This window comes from Sapajus apella, unplaced genomic scaffold (genome assembly GCF_009761245.1).
Source record: "Sapajus apella isolate SASKATOON/1434 unplaced genomic scaffold, GSC_monkey_1.0 scaffold8, whole genome shotgun sequence".
Taxonomy (NCBI): domain Eukaryota; kingdom Metazoa; phylum Chordata; class Mammalia; order Primates; family Cebidae; genus Sapajus; species Sapajus apella.
This window is the reverse complement of record NW_022436948.1, coordinates 9,634,744-9,661,548: the sequence shown is the minus strand read 5'-3', so window position 1 is coordinate 9,661,548 and position 26,805 is coordinate 9,634,744. Positions and strand designations below refer to the sequence as shown.

At 45.5% G+C, this 26,805-nt stretch overlaps 1 protein-coding gene across 6 annotated transcripts in view; it reads left to right on the top strand.

Moving 5' to 3' along the window:
• DOP1B (DOP1 leucine zipper like protein B) overlaps nucleotides 1-18,309 on the top strand; it is a 119,927-nt gene extending 101,618 nt beyond the window's left edge. For 3 of the 6 annotated variants that reach the window (XM_032276931.1, XM_032276932.1, XM_032276933.1), the window contains 10 exons: nucleotides 821-900; nucleotides 1,772-1,881; nucleotides 2,003-2,149; nucleotides 4,058-4,119; nucleotides 4,949-5,077; nucleotides 12,167-12,303; nucleotides 13,832-13,887; nucleotides 14,114-14,275; nucleotides 16,196-16,325; nucleotides 17,362-18,309. In XM_032276931.1, the coding sequence (XP_032132822.1) occupies nucleotides 821-900; nucleotides 1,772-1,881; nucleotides 2,003-2,149; nucleotides 4,058-4,119; nucleotides 4,949-5,077; nucleotides 12,167-12,303; nucleotides 13,832-13,887; nucleotides 14,114-14,275; nucleotides 16,196-16,325; nucleotides 17,362-17,613 (1,265 nt within the window). In that variant the 3' untranslated portion in view covers nucleotides 17,614-18,309. Of the gene's footprint in view, nucleotides 1-820; nucleotides 901-1,771; nucleotides 1,882-2,002; nucleotides 2,150-4,057; nucleotides 4,120-4,948; nucleotides 5,078-12,166; nucleotides 12,304-13,831; nucleotides 13,888-14,113; nucleotides 14,276-16,195; nucleotides 16,326-17,361 lie in introns of those variants that run through there. The other 3 variants (XR_004268601.1, XR_004268600.1, XR_004268602.1) reach the window with 3 other exon arrangements.
• Nucleotides 18,310-26,805: the final 8,496 nt, after the last annotated feature.

The window sequence follows — 26,805 nt, the reverse complement described above, 5'->3', positions numbered from 1 at the left end:
ATGGAGAGGAAGTCAGTGAGTTAGTGCTAATTTCTTTGATCAAAATATCCAGATTCTTAGTTGTTGAAACCTAATGTTGACTGGGTGCAGTGGCTCACACCTGTAGTCCTAGCACTTTGGGAGGCTGAGGCAGGCAAATCACTTTACCCCAGGAGTTCAAGACCAGCCTGGGCAACATAGCAAGACCTTGTCCCTATAAATAATTTTAAAATTCGCTGGACATGGTGGTGTGCACCTGTGGCCCCAGCTACTCAGGGAGCTGAAGCAGGAGGATCACTTGAGCCTAGGAGCTGAAGGCTACAGTAAGCCATGATCACCCCACTGCACTCCAGTCTGGGTAACAGAGCGAGACCCTGTCTCAAAAATAAAAATAAAAAAGTTGAGTGTTGGCCAGGCACGGGTGGCTCACACCTGTAATCCCAGCACTTTGGGAGACTGAGGCAGGAGGATCACTTGAGGCCAGGAGTTTGAGAACGCTGTTTCTACTTAAAATACAAAAATTAGCCAGTTATGGTGGTGCATGCCTGTAGTCCTAGTTAGTCGGGAGGCTGAGGCAAGAGAATTGCTTAAACCCAGGAGTCAGAGGCTGCAGGGAGCCGAGATCACACCACTGATTACACTCCAGCCTGGATGACAGACTGAGGCTCCATCTCAAAGAAAAAAAAAAGTTGAATAAACAGAGAAGGATACCTGAGTCATATGGACACAATCAGTATGAAAGGTGGGCACTGATGGCTGACATTCATGCAGTGCTTTTGGGGACGGTAAATGGTGACCCATCCATCATAGTTGAAACACAAATGCCTCTTTCTGTTCACAGATGCTGCTGCAGCTTCAGCAATGGTGTCTTCATCCGCCCCTTCGGTGTACAGTGTGCAAGCCCTCTCTCTCCTGGCAGAGGTAAATACACATGTGACCTGTCAGCCTTTATGGAAATGAGCGCTATCACGAATTGTTGCAAAGGTATTCGTTCATTCTCAGCTGCCAGTGAATGTGGGCCGCATCCTCCCAGGTGAGCTTGTCCATCAGGCAGCATTGGCCTCAAGGTGCACTATGGAGTTCTGGGTTAGGTTTTGCTTTGAGGACTGCACTTTTTTTTTTTTTTTTTTTTTTTTGAGATAGAGTCTTGCTCTATTGCCATGCTGGAGTGCAGTGGAACAATCTTGGCTCACTGCAACCTCCACTTCCTGGGTTCAAACAATTCCCCTGCCTCAGTCTCTTGAGTAGCTGGGACTACAGGAACCGACCATCACGTCCAGCTAATTTTTTGTATTTTTAGTAGAGACAGGGTTTCACCATGTTGGCCAGGATGGTTTCGATCTCCTGACCTTGTGGTCCACCTGCCTCAGCCTCCCAAAGTGCTGGGATTACAGGCATGAGCCACTGCACCTGGCCATGACTACAATTCTTATTGTCACTTGCTTCTGAGGGTTTCTGTTTTCTTTTTTTGAGACGGAGTCTCGCTCTGTCACCCAGGCTGGAGTGCAGCGGCACAATCTCAGCTCACTGTAACCTCTGCCTCCCAGGCTCAAGCAATTCTCCTGCCTCAGCTTCCTGAGTAGCTGGGACTACAGGTGCGCACCACCACACTGGCTAATTTTTGTATTTTTAGTAGAGATGGGGTTTCGCCATGTTGGCCAAACTGGTCTCAAACTCCCAAATGATCACTCCTCAAGTGATCCTCCTGCCTCAGCCTCCCAAAGTGCTCAGATTACAGGCTTGAGCCATCACCCCGGCCAGTTTCTGTTTTCTTACGGTCTTGTTCTTTTAGGTTCTGGCTTCCCTCCTGGACATGGTTTATCGAAGTGATGAGAAGGAGAAAGCTGTGCCATTAATCTCCCGTCTGCTTTACTATGTTTTTCCATACTTACGCAACCACAGGTAACGTCTTCGCCATTTCTTCCCACCCATCTGCAGAAAAATATGTTTTGAGAAATGAAGCAAGTGGTTTTCCTTGGGCAGTCCTTGACCTTGACCCTTCTCTCTTCCCACTCCCACTCAGTGCCTACAATGCTCCCAGCTTCCGGGCTGGCGCTCAGCTGCTGAGCTCCCTAAGTGGCTATGCCTACACAAAACGAGCCTGGAAGAAGGAAGTCCTGGAACTGTTTCTCGACCCCGCTTTCTTTCAGATGGATACTTCTTGTGTTCAGTAAGAGATGCTGTCCTGATAACAGTGTGTTCTGAATCTTCAGGCGGAAACAGTGTTTTGGTTTACATAATTCTCATTCCTGAAATGGAAGCAGAGCCATAGCATCAACCCAAGTAACAGGATGTTCCTGTCACATGCTTGCATGTTGACCGAGTGTTCATGGGAGAGGGATTAAGTCTTTTAAAGTATGAGAAGGAATTTCACTTAATTCAGAGAGCATGTTATTTCTTGTCTGGGCACCGTGGCTCACACCTGTAATCCCAGCATTTTGGGAGGCTGAGGCCGGTGGATCACCTGAGCCTAGGAGTTCGAGACCAGCCTGGCCAACATGGCGAAGCCTGTCTCTACTAAAAAATACAGAAATTAGCCGGTTATGGCAGTGCATACCTATAGTCCCAGCTACTTGGGAGGCTGAGGCATGAGAATTGCTTGAACCCGGGAGGTGGAGGTTGCAGTGAGCCAAGATCCCACCACTGCACTCCAGCCTAGGCAACAAAGTGAAATTCCATCTCAAATAAATAAATAGCATAACATGGGGTTCCAGTGATACTTGTTCTAATACTACTTTGTCTTGTAACCACAAAATAATTGGCTAGCGTTAAGATGACAGAGCCCACTAGGTGATCTGGTGGTGTCTTTACCCCACTTCTCGGCTGATACTCCATAAGTACTTACTGAGATCTTGCAGCAGCGAGGCAGAGATCCACTGAGACTCACATGCAAGATGTGCCCCTGGGCCTTTTCCTGAGATCAAGAAAATCACTCAGGGCTGAGTGCGGTGGCTCATGCCGGTAATCCAACATTTTGGGAGGCTTAGGCAGGAGGATTGCTTGAACTCAGAAGTTAGAGACCAGCCTGGGCAACAACGTTAAGACCCCATCTCTACAAAAAATCAAAAAAATTAGCCAGGCAGACTGTCGCATGCCTGTGGTCCCAACTACATGGAAGGCTGAGGCAGGAGGATCGCTGGAGCCCGGGAGGTTGAGGCTGCAGTGAAATGTGACTGTGCAACTGCAGTCCAGCCTGGGTGACAGCACAAAGCCCTAGTCCCTGTCTCAAAATAACCAGAAAGAAAGCCAGTCCTTTATTAATGACAGGAAGGCTCAGCAACAGAGGGTAGAGATTGGGAATGCTTTTTGTATGGCATGAAAGTGTGGCCACCCCCAGAGGGCTGCTGGACAGAGGGGCCCTGTGGCCCCCTCCATGCAATCTTGTTGCTCTACTGGGGTAGCCCATTTGGAAGGAAGAGCTAAGGGCGGTATTTGTCTTCACTACCCCACTTTTTTCATCAACACAACTGTGTGAATATCATCCTATATGAATATATTTAAGAGTAACCCTTGAAAAAGCCAGAGTGCCTTGTCAATTTGTTTTCTTTATGATGAACTGGAAAAAGTCATTATTCATTCCCTATATTAGGATTATAAATGAAAAGCTTTAGCATAGCTTTCTTTTATACGTAAACTATTTATTTCTATTACTAACATCTTTTCAGAAAGTAATTTTTTGTTTTTTTGAGATGGAGTTTCACTCTTGTTGCCCAGGCTGAAGTGCAGTGGTGTGAGCTCGGCTCACCACAATCTTCGCCTTCTGGGTTCAAGCGGTTCTTCTGCGTCAGCCTCCCAAGTAGCTGGGATTACAGGGATGTGCCACCACATCTGGCTAATTTTGTATTTTTAGTACAGACGGGGTTTCTCCATGTTGGTCAGGCTGATCTCGAACTCCCGATCTCAGGTGATCCACCCTCCTTGGCCTCCCAAAGTGCTGGGATTACAGGTGTGAGCCACCGTGCCTGGCCCAGAAAGCAGTTTTTAATAGATGTTAAGGGGATATGTTATTTTCTTAATGCTTTGAATCAAACTATCATTCATCGCCAATTTAATTGATTTTGCTTTCTTTAATATCCAGTTGGAAGTCCATTATTGACCATCTTTTGACTCATGAGAAAACAATGTTTAAGGATTTAATGAGTAAGTTCTATGTTACTTGTGCATAACTCATACTTTATAGGATCAATGCCAATATAACCAGCTTTTATCATGTATTTCTGAACCCTACTCACATTTTTACGGTGCTGTCTAAGCCACAAAGACTAATGTGATATGCATAATATGGCAGGACTAAATGAACGGGTCTTTCTAGTTGAAGTCTATGGACAAGAACACGTTGACAACCTTTTTCATAGTTTTATAGTGAAGAAATACTGCTGAAAGCATCTAGCTTCACATCTTGACATTTGTGCTGAAAATAATAAGTTTTCCAGAATGTACTAGAAGTACTTTTCTACACCTCAGATCCCTTCTAATGCACTATCATTAAGTATCATTAAAGAAATAAATTTTGGCTGGGCACAGTGGCTCACACCTGTAATCCCAGCACTTTGAGTGGCTGACGTTGGCTGATCATTTGAACCCAGGGGTTCACAACCAGCCAGGGCAACATAGCGAAACCCCATCTCTACAAAAAATTAGCCAGGCATGGTGGCACACAGCTGTAGTCCCAGCTACTTGGGAGACTGAGGCAGGAGGATCACTTGAACCCAGGAGGTTGAGGCTACAGTGAGCTGTGATCCCACTACTGTACTCCAGCCTGGGTGACAGAATGAGATCCTGTCTCAAATAAGAAATAAAAAGATTAAATATTTTGTAAATACAGATGGTAACAATAATCTGATGCCCTTAATAAAGATCATGATTTTTCACCAGGGAATACAGAATTACACCAGTGTGAATTTCCTATCACTTACCTCCAATTGTGGTTTTCTCAGTAAGTGAAACATATTTGCTTTATTTATTCTAGATATGCAGAGCAGTTCTTTGAAACTATTCTCAAGTTTTGAACAGAAAGCCATGCTGTTAAAGCGCCAGGCATTTGCTGTCTTCAGTGGAGAACCTGATCAGTACCACCTTTACCTTCCACTGATACAAGGTAAGACAACTGTCTTAGTCTGTTTTATGCTGCTGTGACAGAATATCTGAGACTGGGGAATTTAAGAAATTGATTGCGTCACAGTTCTGGAGGCTGAGACATCCTATATCCCGGGGCTGGCATCTGGCAAGGGCCTTCTTGCTACGGCATCCTATGGCAGAGGCAGAAGGCCAAGAGAGCAAGAGGGGGTGAATGTGCCCTTTTATTACAATACCAATCCCATCCATGATGTGGCCTAATTACCTCTTAAAGGCCTCACTTCCCAGTGACATTACAGTGACAATAAAATTTCAGCATGCTTTTTGAACGGGACAAACATTCAAACCACAGCAACAGCTAACCTGCCCTCACCCCCAACACAGATAGACCCATGAGGGGCTGAGATGATTAGTTACCAGAGGAGCCTACTGCATGCTTTGGCATGACTGTCACAAGCTAAAACAAGTATTCTGTAGAGTTATAGAACTTCAGAAATATATTGGTAAATCTGAAACTTTATTTTGAAATCAATTATAGGCCAGGTACAATGGCTCATGCCTCTAATCCCAGCACTTTGGGAGGCCCGGGTGGGCCAATAACTTGAGGTCAGGGGTTTAAGACCAGCCTGACTAACATGGTGAAACCACGTCTCTACTAAAAATACAAAATTAGCCAGAAGTGGTGGCACACACCTGTAATTGCTGCTACTTGGGGGGCTGAGGCAGGAGAATCAATTGAACCTGGGAGGCCAAGGTTGCAGTGAATCGAGATTGTGCCACTGCACTCCAGCCTGGGCAACAAGAGTGAAACTCTGTCTCTAAATAAATAAATAATACAATCAATTACAGTGTTATTAATTTTTTATTAGGTAGTTTTAAAAGTCTGACAGTGCAGTATAGGAATAACACTTCCTCAGCACTGTCTCCTGCTAGATTCCTCCTGCAGTCAAGATACTTGGTGTTTACAATACTCCCTTAATCAGCACCTTCAGCTGAGACCAGGGAAAGGGCAAGATTTTGGAGAAAGACCTGATTTTTCCTTAACAATTTTTTTTTCTTCATCCCTGCTATAGTCTTTGACCGTATAAAAATAATTATTGCCAGCTAGGTGCAGTGGCTCACGCCTATAATTCCAGCACTTTCACAGGCCAAGGCGAGTGGATCACTTGAGGTCAGGAGTTTGACATCAGCCTGGCCAATGTGCTGAAACTCCATCTTTACTAAAATTAGCCGGGTGTAGTGGCTCATGCCTGTAATCCCAGCTACTCGGGAGGCTGAGGCAGGAGAATCACTTAAACCCTGTAGGCAGAGGTTACATTGAGCAACCACTGAGATTGCACCACTGCACTCCAGCCTGGGCAACAGAGAGACTCCATTGCAAAAAAAAAATAATAATAACTAATAATTATTATTGCTGATATTGTGCATGATTGTGAGGGTTTTGTTTTTTAACTTCTCATAAAATGTTCAACAGTGGCAAAGTTGACTTTCTGTTTTGTTTTTGTTTTTGTTTTTGTTTTGAGACAGGATCTTATAATCCCAGCTACTTGCCTCAGCTTCCCAAGTAGCTGGGATTACAGGGCTCACCACCAGGCCTGGCTAATTTTTTATTTTTGATTTATTTATTTATTTTGAGATGGAGTCTCACTCTGTCACCCAGGCTGGAGTGCAGTGGCACAATCTTGGCTCACTGCAACCTCTGCCTCCTGGGTTCAAGCAGTTCTCTTCCTCAGCCTCTTGAGTAGCTGGGATTATAGGCGCCTGCCACCATAGCTGACTAATTTTTGTATTTTTAGTAGAGACAGGATTTCACCATCTTGGCCAGGTTGGTCTTGAACTCCTGACCTCATGATCCACTTGCCTCAGCCTCCCAAAGTGCTGGGATTACAGGCGTGAGCCACTGTGCCTGGTGTACTTTTTTTAGCAGAGATGGGGTTTCACCATGTTGGCCGGGCTGGTCTCGAACTCTTGATCTCAGATGATCCACCAGCCTTGGCCTCCCAAAGTGCTGGGGTTACAGGCATGAGCCACTGCACCCGGCCACCCATTTCTTCTTTCTCCCCCATCTCACACACTTCTCAAATTTGAGAGGAGGCCCAGATAGCTAAAGAGATAGCATTAGGTGTATAGAAGCTGGAGCCAAAAAGAAAAATATAGACAACAGTCATTCTCAAACAGGGCAGTGGAGAATTTGACCATGGTAGAGTTTAAACAGCCAGCAATTCTGAGAAATCACTTCTCTAAGAGGGAGCCACAAGGGCAACATGTTAGAATATACATATATATTGTACCATATATATATATATAACATGCATATGTAACATGTTTTACATAGGATATTAATGTTAAATAATTATATGACATTGTAACATGTAATTATATTTGTATTATATTGGTATGATTGTAATAACTACTATTAATCATGATTAAGTAGTGTTGAATGTTATGCTATATAACATAATATACTTGCTTATGTCATATATTCATATATATAATGAAGTCAGCAAAATGTTGACTTAAAATGGAAATCAGTTTTGGGCTCTTGGGAAAAGAGAAATTTCTTTTTTTTTTTTTTGGCGGGGGTGGGACAGACCCAGGCTGGAGTACAGTGGCACAATCTCTGCTCACTGAAACCTCCGCCACCTAGGCTTAAGTGATTCTCCTGCCTCAGCCTCCCAAGTAGCTGGGATTACAGGCGCCCACTTCCATGCCCGGCTAATTTTTGTATTTTTAGTAGAGATGGGGTTTCACCATGTTGGCCAGGACGGTCTTGATCTCCTGACCTCGTGATCCGCCTGCCTCAGCCTCTGAAGGTTCTGGGATTACAGGCAGCCACCATGCCTGGCTGGAAAATAAGAATTTCTAAATAAATGTGCTTCATTTTGGATAGCTCCAGTGCTGTATTTCTAAAAGCACTACATGTTTTAAAAAATCAGCCTTTTGCCCGTTTTCATTTTTGATGACCTGACCATTTAGAGAGCACTTTCCTGCATGTTGCCATTGTCCCAGGACGTCCATTGATAGGGCCAGCCTCCCTGAGTCCTGGGTTAATGGCACTCAGAGTGTCCTCTGGCAGAGTCGGGGGACACTGAACTGGCCTGGAGATGCCCTGTGGAGGGGTGATGCCCAAGTCTGCCTCAGAGAGGTAGTTGCATCCAGAAGCTCCCAAGACATGTCCCATAGTAAACAGTTTGGGCCCAATCAAAAGAGGCAGGAGGCTGGATGCAGAGGCCTATAATCCCAGCACTTTGGGAGGCTGAGGTAGACAGCTCACTTGAGGTCAGGAGTTCAACACAACATGGTGAAACCCCGTCTCTACTAAAAATAGAAAAATTAGCCAGGCATGGTGGCGGGCACCTGTAATCCCAACTACTGGGGAGCCTAGGCAGGAGAATCACTTGAACCTGGAGGCAGAGATTGCAATGGGCCAAGATCACGCCGCTGCACTCCAGCCTGGGTGACGGAGTGAGTGAGACTCCATCTCAAAAAAAAAAAAAAAAAAAAAAAAAAAAGGCAGGAGTGGAGAATTTCTAATGTTTCTCTCCTGGGATACCATTTGGGGTCCTTTTCCCCAGATGCTGTCACACCATCATGGGGCCTAGGTGGAGAGCTGAGCAGCTCTGTACATCTTGGCTCAGAGCAACATCAGTCGTACATCTTTGGGGGCTGCAAAGGTGTAGGTGAAAATATGAAAGTGCAATTATGTAGCATGAGTAGGTCTAGAGATGGCATGTATAACATGAGGACTGTAGTTAACAATACTGCATATGTACTGGTAATTTGCCAAGAGAATAGATTTTAGGTGCTCTGACCACAAAAAAGAAAAGTCATGAAGCTGGGTGTGGTGGCTTATGCCTGTAATCCTAGGAATTTTGGAGGCCGAGGCAGTGGATCGCTTAAGGTCAGGAGTTCAAGACCAACCTGGCCAACGTGGTGAAATCCCATCCCTATTAAAAATACAAAAATTAGCCAGGTGTGGCGGTGCACTCCTGTAATCCCAGCTACCCACAGGGATGAGGCAGGAGAATCACTGGCACCTGGGAGGTGGAGGTTGCAGTGAGCTGAGACCACACCACTGGACTCCAGCCTGGGTGACAGAGCGAGCTTCCCTCTCAAAAAAAAAAAAAAAAGGGCTGGGCGCGGTGGCTCACGCCTGTAATCCCAGCACTTTGGGAGGCCGAGATGGTTGGATCACGAGGTCAAGAGATCGAGACCATCCTGGTTAACACGGTGAAACCCCGTCTCTACTAAAAATACAAAAAATTAGCTAGGCATGGTGGCGCGTGCCTGTAATCCCAGCTACTCAGGAGGCTGAGGCAGGGGAATTGCCTGAACCCAGGAGGCGGAGGTTGCGGTGAGCCAAGATCGCGCCATTGCACTCCAGCCTGGGTAACAAGAGCGAAACTCTGTCTCAAAAAAAAAAAAAAAAAAAAAAAAATCTTTCAATATACCAAAATTAGAGAGATATATATAGCAAAAAGAGGCCATTTAAAAAAAAAAAAGAAAAGAAAAAAAAAAAAAAAAGCAAAAGAACGGTCATTACATGAGCTGATGATTTGATGGTGAATTTGCCTGACTGTAGTAATCACTTCCCTGTGTATATGAATAGCGAGATAAGTATATGTACATATCATATTGTACACCTTAAATATGTACAATAAAATGTGCTTAAAATTTTCACAGTGATCACAAATAAACTATAATAAGCATAAAGCAAGTATTTATTTCAAAAAAGAAAACAAGGGCAAAATGCTACTTCTCTAGAATGAGATGGGAACAGGCATTTGTGCCTCCCCTAGGCTTCTGCCTAGAGGGTGAGAAAGATGTAGAGGAAACGCTGCCTTCTGGTCACCGGGATGAAGCTGGCTCGTCCCTGTCTGTCGCGGCATCTCCCATCTCATCTTCCTCATTGTCATGAACTTTTTTGTTTTCTGGGTTTTTTTTGTTTCGTTTTTTGAGACAGAGTCTCACTCTGTAGCCCAGACTGGAGTGCAGTGGCACAATCTCAGCTCACTACAACCTCCACCTCCCGGGTTCAAGCAAGTCTCATGTCTCAGCCCCCTGAGGAGCTGGGACTATAGGCACGCATACTGTACGTGGCTGATTTTTGTATTTTTAGTAGTGATGGAGTTTCACCATGCTGGCTAGGCTGGTCTGAAACTCCTGACCTCGTGATTTGCCCGCCTTGGCCTCCCAAAGTGCTGAGATTACAGGCGTGAGCCACCACACGGGCCATGAATGTTTTCGTTCTATTTTTGCCTCAGGGTACTGATATTGGGAGAGATTAGTACCTGCCTAAAGTTTTGTTGCCGCTAACTGGCAAACTGGGCCTGAAATCTGAGCCCTTTGGCTGTGGTCATTAACAAGATATTTGTATCCTTTGAGGTACAAAGGAACAGCCTTGAATCCAGGAGGCAGAGGTTACAGAGAACTGAGATCACACCACTGCACTCCAGCCTGGGTGGCAGAGCAAGACTCCATCTCAAAAAAAAAAAAAAAATGACTGGGCATGGCAGCTCGCTCTTGTAATCCCAGCACTTTGGGAGGCTGAGGCAGGTAGATCATCTGAGGTCAAGAGTTCAAGACCAGCCTGGCCAACATGGCAAAATCCCATCTCTACTAAAAATATAAAAAATTAGCTGTGTGTGGTGGTGGGCACCTGTAACCCCAGCTACTCTGGAGGCTGAGGCAGGAGAATTGCTTGAACCTGGGACGTGGAGGTTGCAGTGAGTGGAGACTGTGCCACTGCACTCCAGCCTGAGCGACAGAGTGAGACTCCATCTCAAAAAAAAAAAAAAAGCTTATTACTTATATACTCACCAGGTCTTAGCTAGCATGACTACGGTTCATCTGTTTGCTGTAGCAATTTGTTACATTCCTAGGAAACCTTAAGCTATGAGGAAAAAAAAGTTTCATTCTACAAACAACTATTTCCGAAGAAAAAGCAGGGAAGAGTGTGAGGGGCTGGAGAGTGTGACTGGAAGCACTTTTCCCTCCATAGGACTTAAGTTTAGTCATGGCTATCAAGTTTAAACCTCACCGAATACATCTATTATATTTACTTGCTCCACTTTCCACCCGCCACCCCCAAAATATGGTGTTGTCTCCCAGCCAGTCCATTCAATTGTGTAAGCCCATCCCTCACCAGGGCTGCTTGGCTTCTGCGCCTCCTAATTCATATTCTTAGAAGACCATTTAGGTGGCCATTGGTTATCCGGTGGATTTCTGAGTGTCTTTCTACTCAGCTGTGGCAGGGGGACAGCCCATGGGAATCGTTTTCTTTGAGGTTTGGCAAGAGCCATGAACTGCTATATTTCACAAGAAGAGGGCTGGGGTAGACAAGTTGTACAAAAACATTTCCTTTTTTTTTTTTTTTTTTTTTTTTTTTTTTTTAGATGGGCTCTTGCTCTGTTGCCCAGGCTGGAATACAGTGGCGTGATTGTGGCTCGCTGCAGCCTCTACCTCCTGGGCTCAAGTGATCCTCTCAAGTAGACGAACCTACAGGCGCGTGCCACCACACCTGGCTAATTTCTTTAAAAATATTTTTTGTAGGCTGGGCGCAGTGGCTCAAGCCTGTAATCCCAGCACTTTGGGAGGCCGAGGCGGGTGGATCACGAGGTTAAGAGATCGAGACCATCCTGGTCAACACGGTGAAACCCCGTCTCTACTAAAAATACAAAAAAAAAAAACATTAGCTGGGCATGGTGGTGCGTGCCTGTAATCCCAGCTACTCAGGAGGCTGAGGCAGGAGAATTGCCTGAACCCAGGAGGCGGAGGTTGCGGTGAGCCGAGATCGCACCAATGCACTCCAGCCTGGGTGACATGAGTGAAACTCCGTCTCAGAAAAAAATATATATATATTTTTTGTAGAAATGAGGTCTCACCATGTTGTCAGGCCTGGTCTCGAACTCTTGGGCTTAAGTAATCCACCTGCCTCGGCCTCCCAAAGTGCTGGATTCCAGGCACGAGCCACTGAGCCTGGCCTATAACACTCATTCCTTGCCCTGGGGTGTTACCAGAATGTCAGAACAGTCAGTTTTATTTTTCTTTGTCTGATAAGAAACCCCAAACTGTATATTTTTGTGACATCTTTAAAATCTTCTTTCCTTAGAACGCCTGACAGACAATCTCAGAGTTGGACAGACATCCATAGTTGCTGCTCAGATGTTTCTTTTTTTCAGAGTTTTGCTGCTCAGAATATCTCCTCAACATTTGACTTCATTGTGGCCAATAATGGTCTCTGAATTGGTAAGTACAAGTATTGTCAGTTTGAAAGAAAGGTGCTTTTAAAAATGCGTTTTCAGGCCGGGCGCGGTGGCTCACGCCTGTAATCACAGCACTTTGGGAGGCCGAGGCAGGTGGATCACGAGGTCAAGAGATCGAGACCATCCTGGTCAACACGGTGAAACCCCGTCTCTACTAAAACTACAAAAAATGAGCTGGGCATGGTGGCGCGTGCATGTAATCCCAGCTACTCAGAAGGCTGAGGCAGGAGAATTGCCTGAACCCAGGAGGCGGAGGTTGCAGTGAGCCGAGATCGCGCCATTGCACTCCAGCCTGGGTAACAAGAGCGAAACTCCTTCTCAAAAAAAAAAAAAAAATGCGTTTTCAGTAACATATACTACTTCATGTGTATCCCATTTTATCTAAAAGTTTTTTTTGTTTTTTTTTTGAGACGGAGTTTCGCTCTTGTTACCCAGGCTGGAGTGCAATGGCGCGATCTCGGCTCACCGCAACCTCCGCCTCCTGGGTTCAGGCAATTCTCCTGCCTCAGCCTCCTGAGTAGCTGGGATTACAGGCACGTGCCACCATGCCCAGCTAATTTTTTGTATTTTTAGTAGAGACGGGGTTTCACCGTGTTGACCAGGATGGTCTCGATCTCTTGACCTCGTGATCCACCCGCCTCGGCCTCCCAAAGTGCTGGGATTACAGGCGTGAGCCACCGTGCCCGGCGAAAAGTTTTTTTTTTTTGAGACAGACTCTAGCTTTGTTGCCAGGCTGGAGTGCAGTTGCAGTGGTACAATCTTGGCTCACTGCAACCTCTGTCTCCCAGGTTCAAGCAATTGTTCTGCCTCAGCCTCCCGAGTAGCTGGGACTACAGGCACATGTCACCATGCCCAGCTAATTTTTGTATTTTTAGTAGAGACAGGGTTTCACCATGTTGGCCAGGATGGTCTCGATCTCCTGACCTCATGATCCACCTGTCTTGGCCTCCCAAAGTGCTAGGATTATTGGTGTGAGCCACTGCACCCAGCCTAAAAGTTATTTTTAATCAGGTTGGTAGCACATGGTTTACTCTTGGTTAAATAGAGAATATTTTACCCTATAATCGTATTTGATCTCTCACCTGTCAGTTATTCTGACTCACTTTTTTGATTATCAAATGGTACGATTGATAATATTTACTAGTTTTTTATATACATATAAATTTGGGCCAGGGGTCGTAGCTCATGCCTGTAATCCCAGCACTTTGGGAGGCCAAGGCGGATGGATCACTTGAGCCCAGGAGTTCAAGACTAGGCTGGGCAACATGGTAAAACTCCTTTTCTACAAAAAAATACAAAAATTAGCTGGGCATGGTGGGAGGTTGCATCTGCAGGAGGTTGAGGATGCAGTGAGCCATGATTGTACTATTTCGCTCCAGCCTGGGTGACAGAGTAAGACTCCGTCTTATTCATTCATTCATAAATTAATCAATTTTTTAAAATAAGTAAAAATATAAATATTTGGATAGGTTTAATCTCTCTCAGTAACTTGAATGCATTTTTTTTTTCAGATTCAGACATTCACACAGCTTGAAGATGATCTAAAAGATGAAGATGAGTCATTGAGGTAAGCAGTACAAGATCTGTGCACGAGAGGAAAAGATGGTCAAGATTAAAGGACATCACGTGAGATGCAGGGTTATCTAACGCTAAATACTGTTTCCTTTGTGAAAGGACCAGCTATTCCAAAAATTTCTTAAAAGGAAAATTCTTCTTAGGGACATATCATAGGTGAATGGACTATTCACAGAGCTGAATGAATTTATAACAAGCGTTTCTTTGCACATTTATAGAGGCAGCAACAAAGTAAACAGAACAAAAGTTTCAGTCCCGGATGGAAATGGACCCTCAGTGGGGGAGATTCCCCAGAGTGAACTCATCTTGTATTTATCTGCTTGCAAATTCCTGGACACGGCGCTTTCTTTTCCACCTGACAAGATGCCATTATTTCAAATGTAAGTCAGATCGAATCGTATGTCCTTCTTGGAGTAGATTTCTTTTTCCCTTTTAAGCACTTTCACTTGTTTTTTTCATGTACAGTCTACGCGAAACCACCATCTGGGTTTCTAGTGACAGCTGAGCCAGCTCAGAATACCAAGTTTCAGATTACTTGCAACATCTGTGGCTCTGTGAATTTGGCTCACAGGCCTGTTTATGAATGTGTTTCTATGGTGGGGGGGGGAGGGAGAGAGAGAGAGAGAGAGAGAGAGAGAGAGTGAGAGTGTGTGTGTGTGTGTGTGTGTGTGTGTGTGTGTGTGTGTGTGTGTGTTTTGCTACTGAATGCTTATAAAACAGGGCTTACCCACTGGTGGTCCCCACCGCCTCTGTGTAGACCTTTTTGTCTGTGTTTAGTTAGATGCAAATGCCTTTCTTTGGAGCCTGCCATCTCCAATTCACTTTGTCCCTTAGGCTTATGTTTCCTATAGGCTCCACACAGCTGCTCGTTTGTTTAATTTCATGCCCAGCCCCAGAGGCTATTTCTCTCTCTCCTACTCCCACAAAGAGAGTAATCATGTAGAAATGTTTGTGGTTTAAAAAGTGGGTTCTCATAAGTGCACATTGCTAAGTGAAAGAAGCCAGTCTGAAAAGGCTACACACTGTATGATTCCAACCATGTGATATTCTGGAAAAGGCAAAACTATGGAGACAGTGAAAAGATCAGTGATTGCCAGGGGTTGGGGAGAGGGAGAGAGGGATGAATGGGTGAAGCACAGAGGATTTTTAGGGCAGTGAAATTGTTGCATACAGAACTATAATGGTAGATCCATGTCATTGTTCATTTCTCCAAGCCCATACAATGTACACCACCAAGTGTGAACCCTGATGTAAACTCTGGACTTAGAGGGGATAATGGTGAGTCAGTAGAGGTTCTTCAGTTTTAACAAATGTACCGCTCTGGTGCAGGATGTAGATAAGGGCAGGCTTGTATGTGTGTAAGGTTGAGGTATAGGGGAATGGTACTTTCTGCTCCGTTTTGCTGTGAACCTAAAGCTGTTCCACAAAAGAAAGTCTTTCAGTTTTTAAAAAGTGGGTTTGGGTTGGGCATGGTGTGTCAGGCCTGTAATACCAGCGCTTCAGGAGGCTGAGGCAGCTTGATCACCTGAGGTTGGGAGTTCGAGACCAGCCTGGCCAGTGTGGCAAAACCCTGTCTCTACTAAAAAGACAAAAGTTAGGCTGTGTGTGGGGACTCATGCCTGTAATTCCAGCACTTTGGGAGGCCGAGGTGGGCAGATCACTTGAGGTCAGGAGTTCAAGGCCAGCCTGGCCAACATGGTAAAATGCTGTCTCTACTAAAAATACAAAAATGAGCCAGGTGTGATGGTGGGCATCTGTAATTCCAGCTACTCAGGAAGCTGAGGCAGGAGAATCACTTGAACCTGAGAGGCAGAGGTTGCAGTGAGCTGAGATCGCACCACTGCGCTCCAGCCTTGGTGATACAGCGAGATTCTGTCTCAAAAAAAAAAAAAATAAAAAGTGGGTTCTGATGTATGGAAATGTGCATAGCAACATTACTTACAATAGGCAAAAAGCAGAGACAACCCAAATGGCCGTCAACAGACAAACAGATTGATAACATGACATATTCATACAGTGGATATGTCCAGAATGAGACTGTGGATTTGCGGGTGCCTAAGTCTCAACGGTGTAGGGGTTAGGGTGGTGATGGATGAGGGGAATGGGATTTCTTTTTGGGGTCATGAAATACTGTAAAAATAATTGTGGTAATAGACATGAAACTCTATGAATATAATAAAAGGCATTGAGTTGTCCATACTAAATAGATATAGTATGTGAATTATATCTTAATACAACTAATGTTAACGACATTGAAGGGCTCTTATCAGCAGGCCTGACCTTGGGTTTGTTCCCTGCAGTTACAGGTGGGCATTTGTTCCAGAAGTAGACACAGAGGGCCCTGCCTTCCTGTCGGATGTAGAGGAGAATCACCAAGAATGCAAACCCCACACTGTCAGGATTCTAGAACTTCTAAAATTAAAATTTGGGGTAAGTTCTTTTCTTTTCTTTTTTTTTTCATTTCCTTTTTTTTTTTTTTTTTTTTTGAGATGGAGTCTCACTCTGTCATCCAGGCTGGAGAGCAACGGCACAGTCTCGGCTCACTGCAACCTCCGCCTCCTGGGTTCAAGCGATTCTCCTGCATCAGCCTCCTAAGTAGCTGATAGTACAGGCACCTGCCACTACGCCCAGCTAATTTTTGGTATTTTTAGTAGAGATGGGCTTTCACCATGTTGGCCAGGCTGTTCTCAAACTCCTGACCTCGTGATCCACCTGCCTTGGCCTCCCAAAGTGCTGGGATTACAGGCACATGCCACCATTCTTGCCTAATTCTTGGTGTTTTTTTGTTTTTTGTTTTGAGAGAATCTCACTGTGTTGCCTAGACTGGAGTGCAGTGGTGGGATCTTGGCTCACTGCATCCTCCGCCTACCAGGTTCAAGCAATTCTCATGCCTCAGCCTCCCAAGCAGCTGGGACTATAGGCATGTGCCACCACGCTCGGCCAATTTTTGTACTGTTAGTAAAGACAGGGTTTCGCCATGTGGGCCACACTGGTCCTGAACTCCTGACCTCAAGTGATCTGCCCACCTTGGCCTCCCTAAGTGCTGGGATTACAGGCATGAGCCACTGTGCCCAGCCTGTTTCGAAGTTTTTTATAAATGTCCAACTGCTTTTTTCAAAGCTAGATTCAAAAGGCAGGTCAGCCACCGCACCTGGCCTGCTTTTCTTTTTTAAAATTATATTCATGGAGGAGGAGGAGGAGGCAAAAAAAAATTATATTAATGAGGCCCGTAATCCCAGCACTTTGGGAGGCCGAGGCAGGCAGATCACCTGAGGTCAGGAGTTTGAGACCAGTATGGCCAACGTGGTGAAACCCCATCTCTATAAAAATTAGTTGGCGTGGTGACGAGTGCCTGCACTTTGGGAGATCGAGGCGGGTGGATCACCTGAGGTCAGAGTTTGAGAGCACCCTGGCCAACAATAAACACTGAAGCCATAGCGTTGTTACGGGTTTGTTTTTTCTGCAGGAGGCCAGCAGCTCTGATGAGATCACCGTGAAGAATGAATTCCCGCTTCTGCGCCAACATTCTGTTTCCAGCATCAGGCAGTTGATGCCATTCTTCAGGACCCTAAACTGTGCATTTAAAACCCAAAGACAGCTGCCTGCTGATACCCCAGGAGCTCCATTCTTGGAGTTTCCTGTCACAGACAGCCCGAAGGTCTTAAAACAGCTGGAAGAATGCATCGAATATGATTTTCTGGAACATCCAGAATGTTAACTGTATGAGAAGGAATGTATTTAATCCATGTATTGGTACTTTAATGAAAACCAGATTATATTCTAAAGAAGAAAGAAGACAGGATAGCGTTTTTAAACAAGCCTATTTCCGTTTTGTAAATTGATTTCAGGGTGGGCATGGTGGCTCATGCCTGTAATCCCAGCACTTTGGGAGGCCAAAGCAGGCAGATCACTTGAGATCAGGAGTTCGAGACCAGCCTGGCTAACATGGTGAGACCCTGTCTCTACTAAAAATACAAAAATTAGCCGAGCGTGGTGGTGGTGCCTGTAATTCCAGCTACTCAGGAGGCTGAGGCACGAGAATCACCTGAACCCAGGAGGTGGAGTCTCAGGGAGCTGAGGTCACGCCACTGCACTCCAACCTTGGTGACAGAATGAGACCCTGTTTAAAAAAAAAAAAAAAAAAGTAGATTTCAGATAATTTTCTGCTCAGCAACAGGACACACCCCCTAAATGCCTTGTAATATATTTGAATCTGATTCTGCGTTTCTTCCTCAATTTATGTAATAAAAATAAAGTTAATATATCATCTAATAGTTGCACAAAATTTGTAATATGAGGTAAATATGAAGAGAATGAAGAAGTTGTTTTCTTTGTTGAAGCAGATATATGGGTCTCAGTATATTTCTCTAAAAGTTTAAACTTATTAAAAGAATGCTATTTTTAACCTTTCACACAAATGTTTTTTAAAGTGCTTATTTTGGTACTACATTTTAAAACTAAAATACATTGTTTTCTGAGGACAATAATTGCCCTTAACCTATTCAGCAGAGGTAAGGTAACCTCAATGACGTATTCAACCCTTGCACATTAAAAATCACATTTGCCAGGTGCAGTGGCTCATGCCTGTAATCCCAGCACTTTGGGAGGCCAAGGCTGGCAGATCACCTGAAGTTGGGAGTTTGAGACCAGCCTGACCAACATGGGGAAACCCTGTCTCTATTAAAAATACAAAATTAGCCAGGTGTGGTGTCACATGCCTGTAATCCCAGCTACTAAGGAGGCTAAGCAGGAGAATCGCTTGAACCCGGCGGGTGGAAGTTGTGGTGAGCTGAGATCGTGTCATTGTATTCCATCCTGGGCAACAAGAGCAAAACCCTGTCTCAAAAAAAAAAAAAAAAAATCGGGTTTGCACAGTTTAATAACATAAGTAGTACAGGGTTTTAAATTTCTGACCATACTTTCTTTTTTCCTTTTCTTTTTTTTTTTTTTTACAGGGTCTCTCTGTGTCACCCAGGCTGGAGTGCAGTGGCACAGTCTTAGCTCACTGCAACCTCTACCCTCTGGGCTCAAGCAATTCTCCTGCGTCAGCCTCCCAAGTAGCTGGGATTACAGCTGCACCACCACACCTGGCTAATTTTTTTGTGTTATTAGTAGAGACAGGGTTTTGCCATGCTGGCCAGGGTGGTCTCGAACTCCTGACCTCAGGTGATTCGCTTGCCTTGGCCTCCCAAAGTGCTGGAATTACAGGCATGAGCCACCATATCTGGCCTTGACAATGTTGATTTATATTAGAGAGTGCTTGGGGCCAGACGTGGTGGCTCACACCTGTAATCCCAACACTTTGGGAGGCCAAGGCAAGCAAATCACCTGAGGTCAGGAGTTCAAGACCAGCCTGGCCAACATGGTGAAACTCCGTCTCTACTAAAAATACAAAAATTAAGGCTGGACTCCATGGCTCACGCCTGTAATCCCAGCACTTTGGAAGGCTGAGGCGGACGGATCACTTGAGAAGGGAGTCCAGGCCAGCCTGGCCAACATGGTGAAACCCCGTCTCCACTAAAAACACAGAAAATGAGCTGGGCATAGGGGCGTGTGCCTGTAATCCCAGCTACTTGGAGGCTGAGGCAGGAGAATTGCTTGAACCCAGGAGGCGGAGGATTGCACCACTACCCTCCAGCCTGAGTAACAGAGACTCCATCTCAAAAAAAAAAAAAAAAAAAAAAAATCAACATAGTTTCGGAAACTTGAAGGCCTGAAACTCAGGAACTCTCCCTGTCTGGCCTGCTGTTCCCTTTGGTAAAGAGATTTTACCACTTTGCAGACCTCACTGTACATTAAAATGTTCCTTTCCTAGGCACAGAATTCTCTGGCTTAGCAGCATCTCATTCTGCTGTTTTTCAAGAATCTTTGTGTCTTGCCAGCCACCTACCCTGTTTAGCACCATGGACTGGAGCATCTTCTTGGCTGTGGGCACTTTAACTCTGCCACTGAGCACAGTGCCTTCCAGACCTGCTGGTCTCGTGTCATGCCCCCCGTTCAGCTACCAGAGCACTGCACAGCCCACTCCTGCAGAACACAATAGCTGCTTTGGAGATTTAACTAACATTCTTGGCTAAGTTTCTCCTCCTAATATCCTACTACTTAGAAGTTTTTGTGCAGTGCAAAAGCAATTGTGTCATTGGGCCCAACACAGCATTTGGAGATCACAGAAATCCCTGACTTCCTAAATACGGGCTAAAAGTAGGAATTAAAAAGCACCACCAAGCCAGTCACAGTGGCTCACGCCTATAATCCCAGCACTTTGGGAGTCCGAGGTGGGCAGATCACCTGAGGTCAGGAGTTCGGGACCAGCCTGACCAACATAGTGAAACCCCCGTCTCCACTGAAAATACAAAAATTAGCCAGGCATGGTGGTAGGTACCTGTAATCCCAGCTATTCGGGAGCCTGAGGTGGAAGAACCGCTTAAACCAGGAGGTGGAGGTTGCAGTGAGCCAAGATTGCACCACTGGACTCCAGCCTAGGCAACAAGAGTGAGACTCCATCTCAAAAGCACCACTAGATATGTGGGTAATCACACAAACATTTATTGGAAATTACATGGAAGTTATATCTTTTGTGTTAAAGGAAGTATCCTCAAAGTAAAAATGTGCAAGTTTTGGTTACTAAAATTTAAAATATCAAAGTGGGCCAGGCATGGGGACTCACACCTGTAATCCCAGCACTTTGGGAGGCCAAAGCAGGAGGATCACAAGCCCAGGAGTTTGAGACCAGCCGGGGCAACATAAACTCTCTACGAAATATCAAAGTAGCCAGGCATGGTGGTGCGTGCCTATAGTCCCAGGTGCTTGGGAGGCTAAGCTGCAAGGATCACTTGAGCTCAGGAAACTGAGGCTGCAGTGACCCTTGATGGCACCACTGTATTCCAGCCTGGTGGACAGAAAAGGATCCCATCTCAAGAAAGAAAGTGTAGAATTATAGATTCTATGTACCATAACTGCTCATCTATGAGTTACCTGCAATTCAAGTTGTAAGGAGATAATCATCCTCTGACTAGTAGCTAGTGTCTAGGTAGGTGTGTATGCTCATTTATCAAAATTTACAACAAAACCAATAGCTTATTTATATCATCAGTATATATGCTGTGCTATTATGCCAAGAAAGGTGGTTCTTGTATCTGTACATAGATTTACAAATCTACCTTTTCATTTTTTCTCTCCAGTGTCTAAAATAACTTACTGTTTTCCGCAGATACTATATATAACTTAATCCTTATTTATTAACTGAAAAATTGTAAAGATCGGGATTTAACAGCACTCACATCTTTATGTTTCTGATAAAATAGTAAGTCCTACACCTACATAAAACATGTACAAATCTTTCCTTTTGTCACAGGATACAGCGCAGTGGTTAAGGATATACTCTCTGCAGTAAGTGTGCCTGGGTTTGACTCAGTTTCCCCATGTACTGGCCTGGGCATCCTTTGTGCCTCACTTTCCTCATCTACAAGGTAGGAATATCAATGGTAACTACCTCTTACGGTGGTAGCAACTAACCAGCTCTGCCACTCCTGTGATCTCTAAGAGGTTTTGATCATACACCCAGCAGTAAAAGTTAAGTATATCTCCAGCCCCAATGTCTATAAGCTATGTGTTATATTAATTTACTTGGGTTCCAACATGTGTAATCTATAAAACAGGATTTTAAAAGTATGCAGATTACAGGCCAGCCATGGTGGCTCATGCCTGTAATCCCAGCTTTGGGAGGCTGAGGCGGGGGGATTACTGGAGTCCAAGAGTTTGAGACCAGCATGGGCAATATGGCAAAACCCTGTCTCTACAAAAAAATACCAAAAAAAAAAAAATCAGGTTTGGTGGTGCATGCCTGTAGTCTCAGCCACTTGGGAAGCTGAGGCAGGCAGATCGATTGGGCCCGGAAGGCAGATGTTGCTGTAAGCCGTGATCACCCCACTGCACTCCAGTCTGGGTAACAGAGCAAGGCTTGGTCTCAGAAAAAAAAAATGAGAACAAACAAAATTAACAGTTCATTCTTTTTAGAGACAGAGTCTTGCTCTGTCGCCCAGGCTGGAGTGCAGTGGCATGATCATAGCTCACTACAGCCTCAAACTCCTGGACTGAAAGCGATCCTCCTGCCTCAGCCTCCTGAGTAGCTGGAACTACAGGTACACACTACTATGCCCAGCCAACTTTTTGATTGTTTGTAGAGATGAGATGTATTAGTTCACTTTTTCACTAACTACCTGAGCATGGGTAATTTATAAAGAGGTTGGCCAGATGTGGTGTCTTACACCTGTAATCCCAGCACTTTGGGAGGCCAAGGCAGGAGGATCATGAGGTCAGGATATCGAGACCATCCCGGCCATGGTGAAACCCTGTTTCTACTAAAATACAAAAAAATTACCCAGGTGTGGTGGTGCGTGCCTGTAGTCCCAGCTACTCAGGAGGCTGAGGCAGGGGAATTGCTTGAATATGGTAGATGGAGATTGCAATGAGCTGAGATCCAGCTTGGTGAAAAAGCAAGACTCCATCTCAAAAACAAAAAAAAAAAAGGAGAAGAGATTTAATTGACTCACAGTTCTCCGTGGCTGGGGAAGCCACAAGAAACTTACAATTATGGCAGAAAGCAAAGAGGAAGCAAGGCACATCATACATGGTGGCAGGAGAGAGAGTGAAGGGGAAAACTGTCTCACACTTCAAACCATCAGACGTCATGAGAACTCACTATCATGAAAACAGCATGGGGGAAACCACCCCCGTGATCCAATCACTTCCCACCAGGTCCCTCCCATGACACATGGGGATTACAATTCTGTATGAAATTTGGATGGGGACACAGAGCCAAACCGTATCACAGGGGTCTCACTGTGTTGTCCAGGTCAGTCTCCTGGGCTCAAGCGATCCTCCTGCCTTCGCTTCCCAAAGTGTTGAGGTTACAGGTGTGAGCCACCACACATGGCCTGATATTTTTTTCTTAGCCCCCCAGGAGTGAGCTTCTGCACCCCTCTTTGTAGACAACTATTCTAACTCAGTGTTGGAAATAGATGTTAGAAATAGATGCTCGGTGCTGCAAAGAAAAATTAGCACTGAGACAAAGGATTTTTTAACAACGCAATTTTTACTTTCTGGGCTGCAGGAAGGGTTTTCTCACTAACCATTGTGCCACGAGAGTACAAGGAACAAAGGAAAACACACAAATTTAGCCCTTATGCATTTGGGCTTGTCCTTACTGCTGTGTCTGATCTCCGCTGGCTGGAGCCAGACCTCACAATCTAAACTAAAGCCCAATTGGCTAACAACTTAAAACTTTTCTAAACAGGTAAAAGAAATGGAGGGCTGGGACATGCCTGTGAGCATGTCCAGCACAGATATCTTGGTTAAAGTACAAAGACATAGAATGTACTACGTGCCTGTAAGCCTGAAATGTCTAACAGCCACATAGGATAGGGCTTAACAAAGTTATTAGCACACTTACGATTTATTTTTTATTTTTTTTTATTTTTTTTTATTTTTTTTTTTTTTCCGAGACGGAGTTTCGCCCTTGTTACCCAGGCTGGAGTGCAATGGCGCGATCTCGGCTCACCGCAACCTCTGCCTCCTGGGTTCAGGCAATTCTCCTGCCTCAGCCTCCTGAGTAGCTGGGATTACAGGCACGCGCCACCATGCCCAGCTGATTTTTTGTAGTTTTAGTAGAGACGGGGTTTCACCATGTTGACCAGGATGGTCTCGATCTCTTGACCTCGTGATCCACCCGCCTCGGCCTCCCAAAGTGCTGGGATTACAGGCGTGAGCCACCGCGCCCAGCTACGATTTATTTTTTAAAGAAATGAAACTTTAAAAAGGAATTTGTCTACTTCCCACACTCAGTTTGTCCCAGAAGTTGGCCATATGTGACCCTAGGACCAAAGGGTCACTACACTGAGGGCAGGCAGTGTTTTGGAAGGGGTGGTGCTTGCCATGGGTGGCTGTGGCAAACAATGAGAACAGACTGGGGAGTTCTTTTTTTTTTGAGATGGAGTCTCGCTCTGTCACCCAGTTTGGAGTGCAGTGGCGCGATCTCAGCTCACTGCAACCTCTGTTTCCCGGGTTCAAGCAATTCTCCTGCCTCAGCTTCCTAAGTAGCTGGGATTACAAGCGTGCGCCACCACACATGGCTGACTTTTGTATTTTTAGTAGACACGAAGTTTCACCATGTTGGCCAGGCTTGTCTTCAACTCCTGACCTCAGGTGATCCAACCGCCTCAGCCTCCCAAGGGCTGGGATTTCAGGTGTGAGCCACAGTGCCCAGCCCAGACTGGGAGTTCTAACAGAGCAGAGAGTTGAATACACGGAGCTTCACGGAGTGCTGGTGGGAGTGTAGACTGTGTGTACGTAGGCATGAAATGAACCCTACCTTACCAGCCAGGGCAGTGCTCAGGGCTTCACGTGCACGATTTTCTTACCACCCCTCAGAAACTAGGGACCCTTCACCCATTCTACAAAGTCAGCAGAACTGAGACTCAGAGAAGCAGAGCGAGGAATCAAAACCTAGGTCTCTTTCACTCCAGCACTCTATGTTGTCAGCCGCAGTGCTGACATAGTTAAACAGGAACCAGCCGCTGCTGTCTGGTCATGTGCAGAAGAGACAGTTTCTGAGGTTGCCCCACCCAGTTATGACTTCCCGCTAAACCAGCTCCTGCCAGGGCCACGGCAGAGGAGATAGGAGATCATACAGAGAGAGGAGGTTCCGCACTTACAACGCGTGATGAAGTGCCTTGTTTTTTTCAAGCCCCACCCCCGAAGTGCCCTTTAAAAGAGAACAAGACTTATTTTCCAGTATTTGCACACAATGCCCAGTTGAAAATTAGTAGAAGTAGCTGGAATCATGGAGATCATTGAGGAAGACTGTCATTTAAAGTTTTCAACAACTGCCTTGTGGAGCAGACAGTCTTCTGGCTATTGGTCTCAAATGCTCTGAGGTAAAAGAATCCAGCTGTCAGCTGGGCACAGTGGCTCATGCCTGTAATCCCAGCACTTTGGGAGGCAGGAGTTCCAGACCAGCCTGGTCAACATGGTGAAACCCCGTCTCAACTAAAAATACAAAAAATTAGCTGGGCGTGGTGGCGGGCGCCTGTAATCCCAGCTACTCAGGTGGTTGAGGCAGGAGGATAACTTGAACCTGGGAAGCAGAGGTTACAGTGAGCCGAGATTGTGCCACTGCACTCCAGCTCTGGTGACAGAGCAAGACTCCATCTCAAAAAAAAAAAAAAGTTACAGTAGTAAACTTGTATATATATTTTACCACAGTGAAAACAAACACTGGGCTGCAGGTCGGGGCAGGGAGACAAACATGATTGTTCTGCAGGTGGAGAGAGCCGGGGCTGCCCCGTCTCGGATGAGCAAGCCCCTGTCCCATCTGCAGAGGTATTTTTCACCCCTACGTCAACCAGAAGCAGATGAGAGGCAGCAAATTAAGCATAAACTTGTCCTTCAATGTTTTGGCTATAGAAATAGAAGTCGCCTGATGTTTTACCCTATACTGATGGTATAATAATAACTTTTGGGAACAGATGGGCCTTTCTTTCTAGCCTCCTTCCTGGCAGCCACTTATCTCTTCTGCTTTCACCAACCGCTCAGCATTACCATCTCTCGCATTTCATGACATACGCCATTCCAACTGCTTGATATTATTTTCTCCTCCTCTTCCACCTGGCAGAGTCCTAGCTAAGTCTTTTGTTGGTTTATTTAACAAATATATGGGAGCCAGTCTGAGATTTGGTTCTGGGGAACTTCTTGCTCTCTTTCTGTCCTTCCTCAGGTACAGGGAGGGACTTTGCCACAGGGTGACCCTAGGATTGCACCTAAAAACGGAGCTGCCCATTGCAGGCTGTGAGGCAGGAGCCCTTTTATGAAGCAAACAGGGTCTGTATCTTCATTTCCTAGAGGTGTCTGGCATATATAGGTGCCCGGTACAAGATCAGATGAACCTGAAGGTTGATGTCTCTGCCCAGGGTGGTGCTAGAAGGAACAGGGGAGGGTAGTAAACCAAATGTTTAATCAACTAATTCGTGAGACTAGACAGGTGGGGCGCTCAGAGAACAGTGAGTTTTCTGCCAAAAACATGGACCTTTCATCGTCTTAATAATCATCTCCCTAAGGCAGATGCAGTTTCACTGTTCACCCACCTTTTGCTCACAGGGATACTGTCCCTGGTATGCTTTTTTGTTTTTTTTGTTTTTGAGACAGGGTCTCACTCTGTCGCCCAGGCTAGAGTGCAGCAGCACGATCTCAGCTCACTGCAACCTCCGCCTCCCAGATTCAAGCAATTCTCATTGCCTCAGCCTCCTGAGTAGCTGGGACTACAGGCACGTGCCACCACACCCAGCTAAGTGTTGTTTTTTGTTTTTGTTTTTGTTTTTGAGACAGAGTCTGCTCTGTCACCCAGGCTGGAGTGCAATGGTGCCATTTTAGTTCACCACAGCCTCCACCTCCTGAGTTCAAGCGATACTCATGCCTCAGCCTCCCGAGTATCTGGGGATACAGGCGCACACCATTGCACTCAGCTAATTATTTATATTTTTGGTAGAGATAGGGTTTCACCATGTTGGCCAGGCTGGTCTTGAACTCCTGACCTCAGGTGATCTGCCTGCCTCGGCCTCCCAAAGTGCTGGGATTACAGGCATGAGCCACCAAGCCTGGCCTTTTAAAAAAAATTTTGTAGAGACTCTATCTCCCTATGTTCCCCAGGCTGGTCTCAAATTCCTGGACTCGGGCAATCCTCTCACTTCAGCCTTCTAAAGTGCTGGGATTATAGGTAGGAACCACTACACCCAGCACCCCCGGCACACTTTTTGCCTCTTCCTTGCTGGTCCCAAGACTACCCAACTACAGTTCCACCCCACTGAAGCATCTCTGTGAAGATCACCCATACTGTCCTCATTGGGGTTGTCCTTAA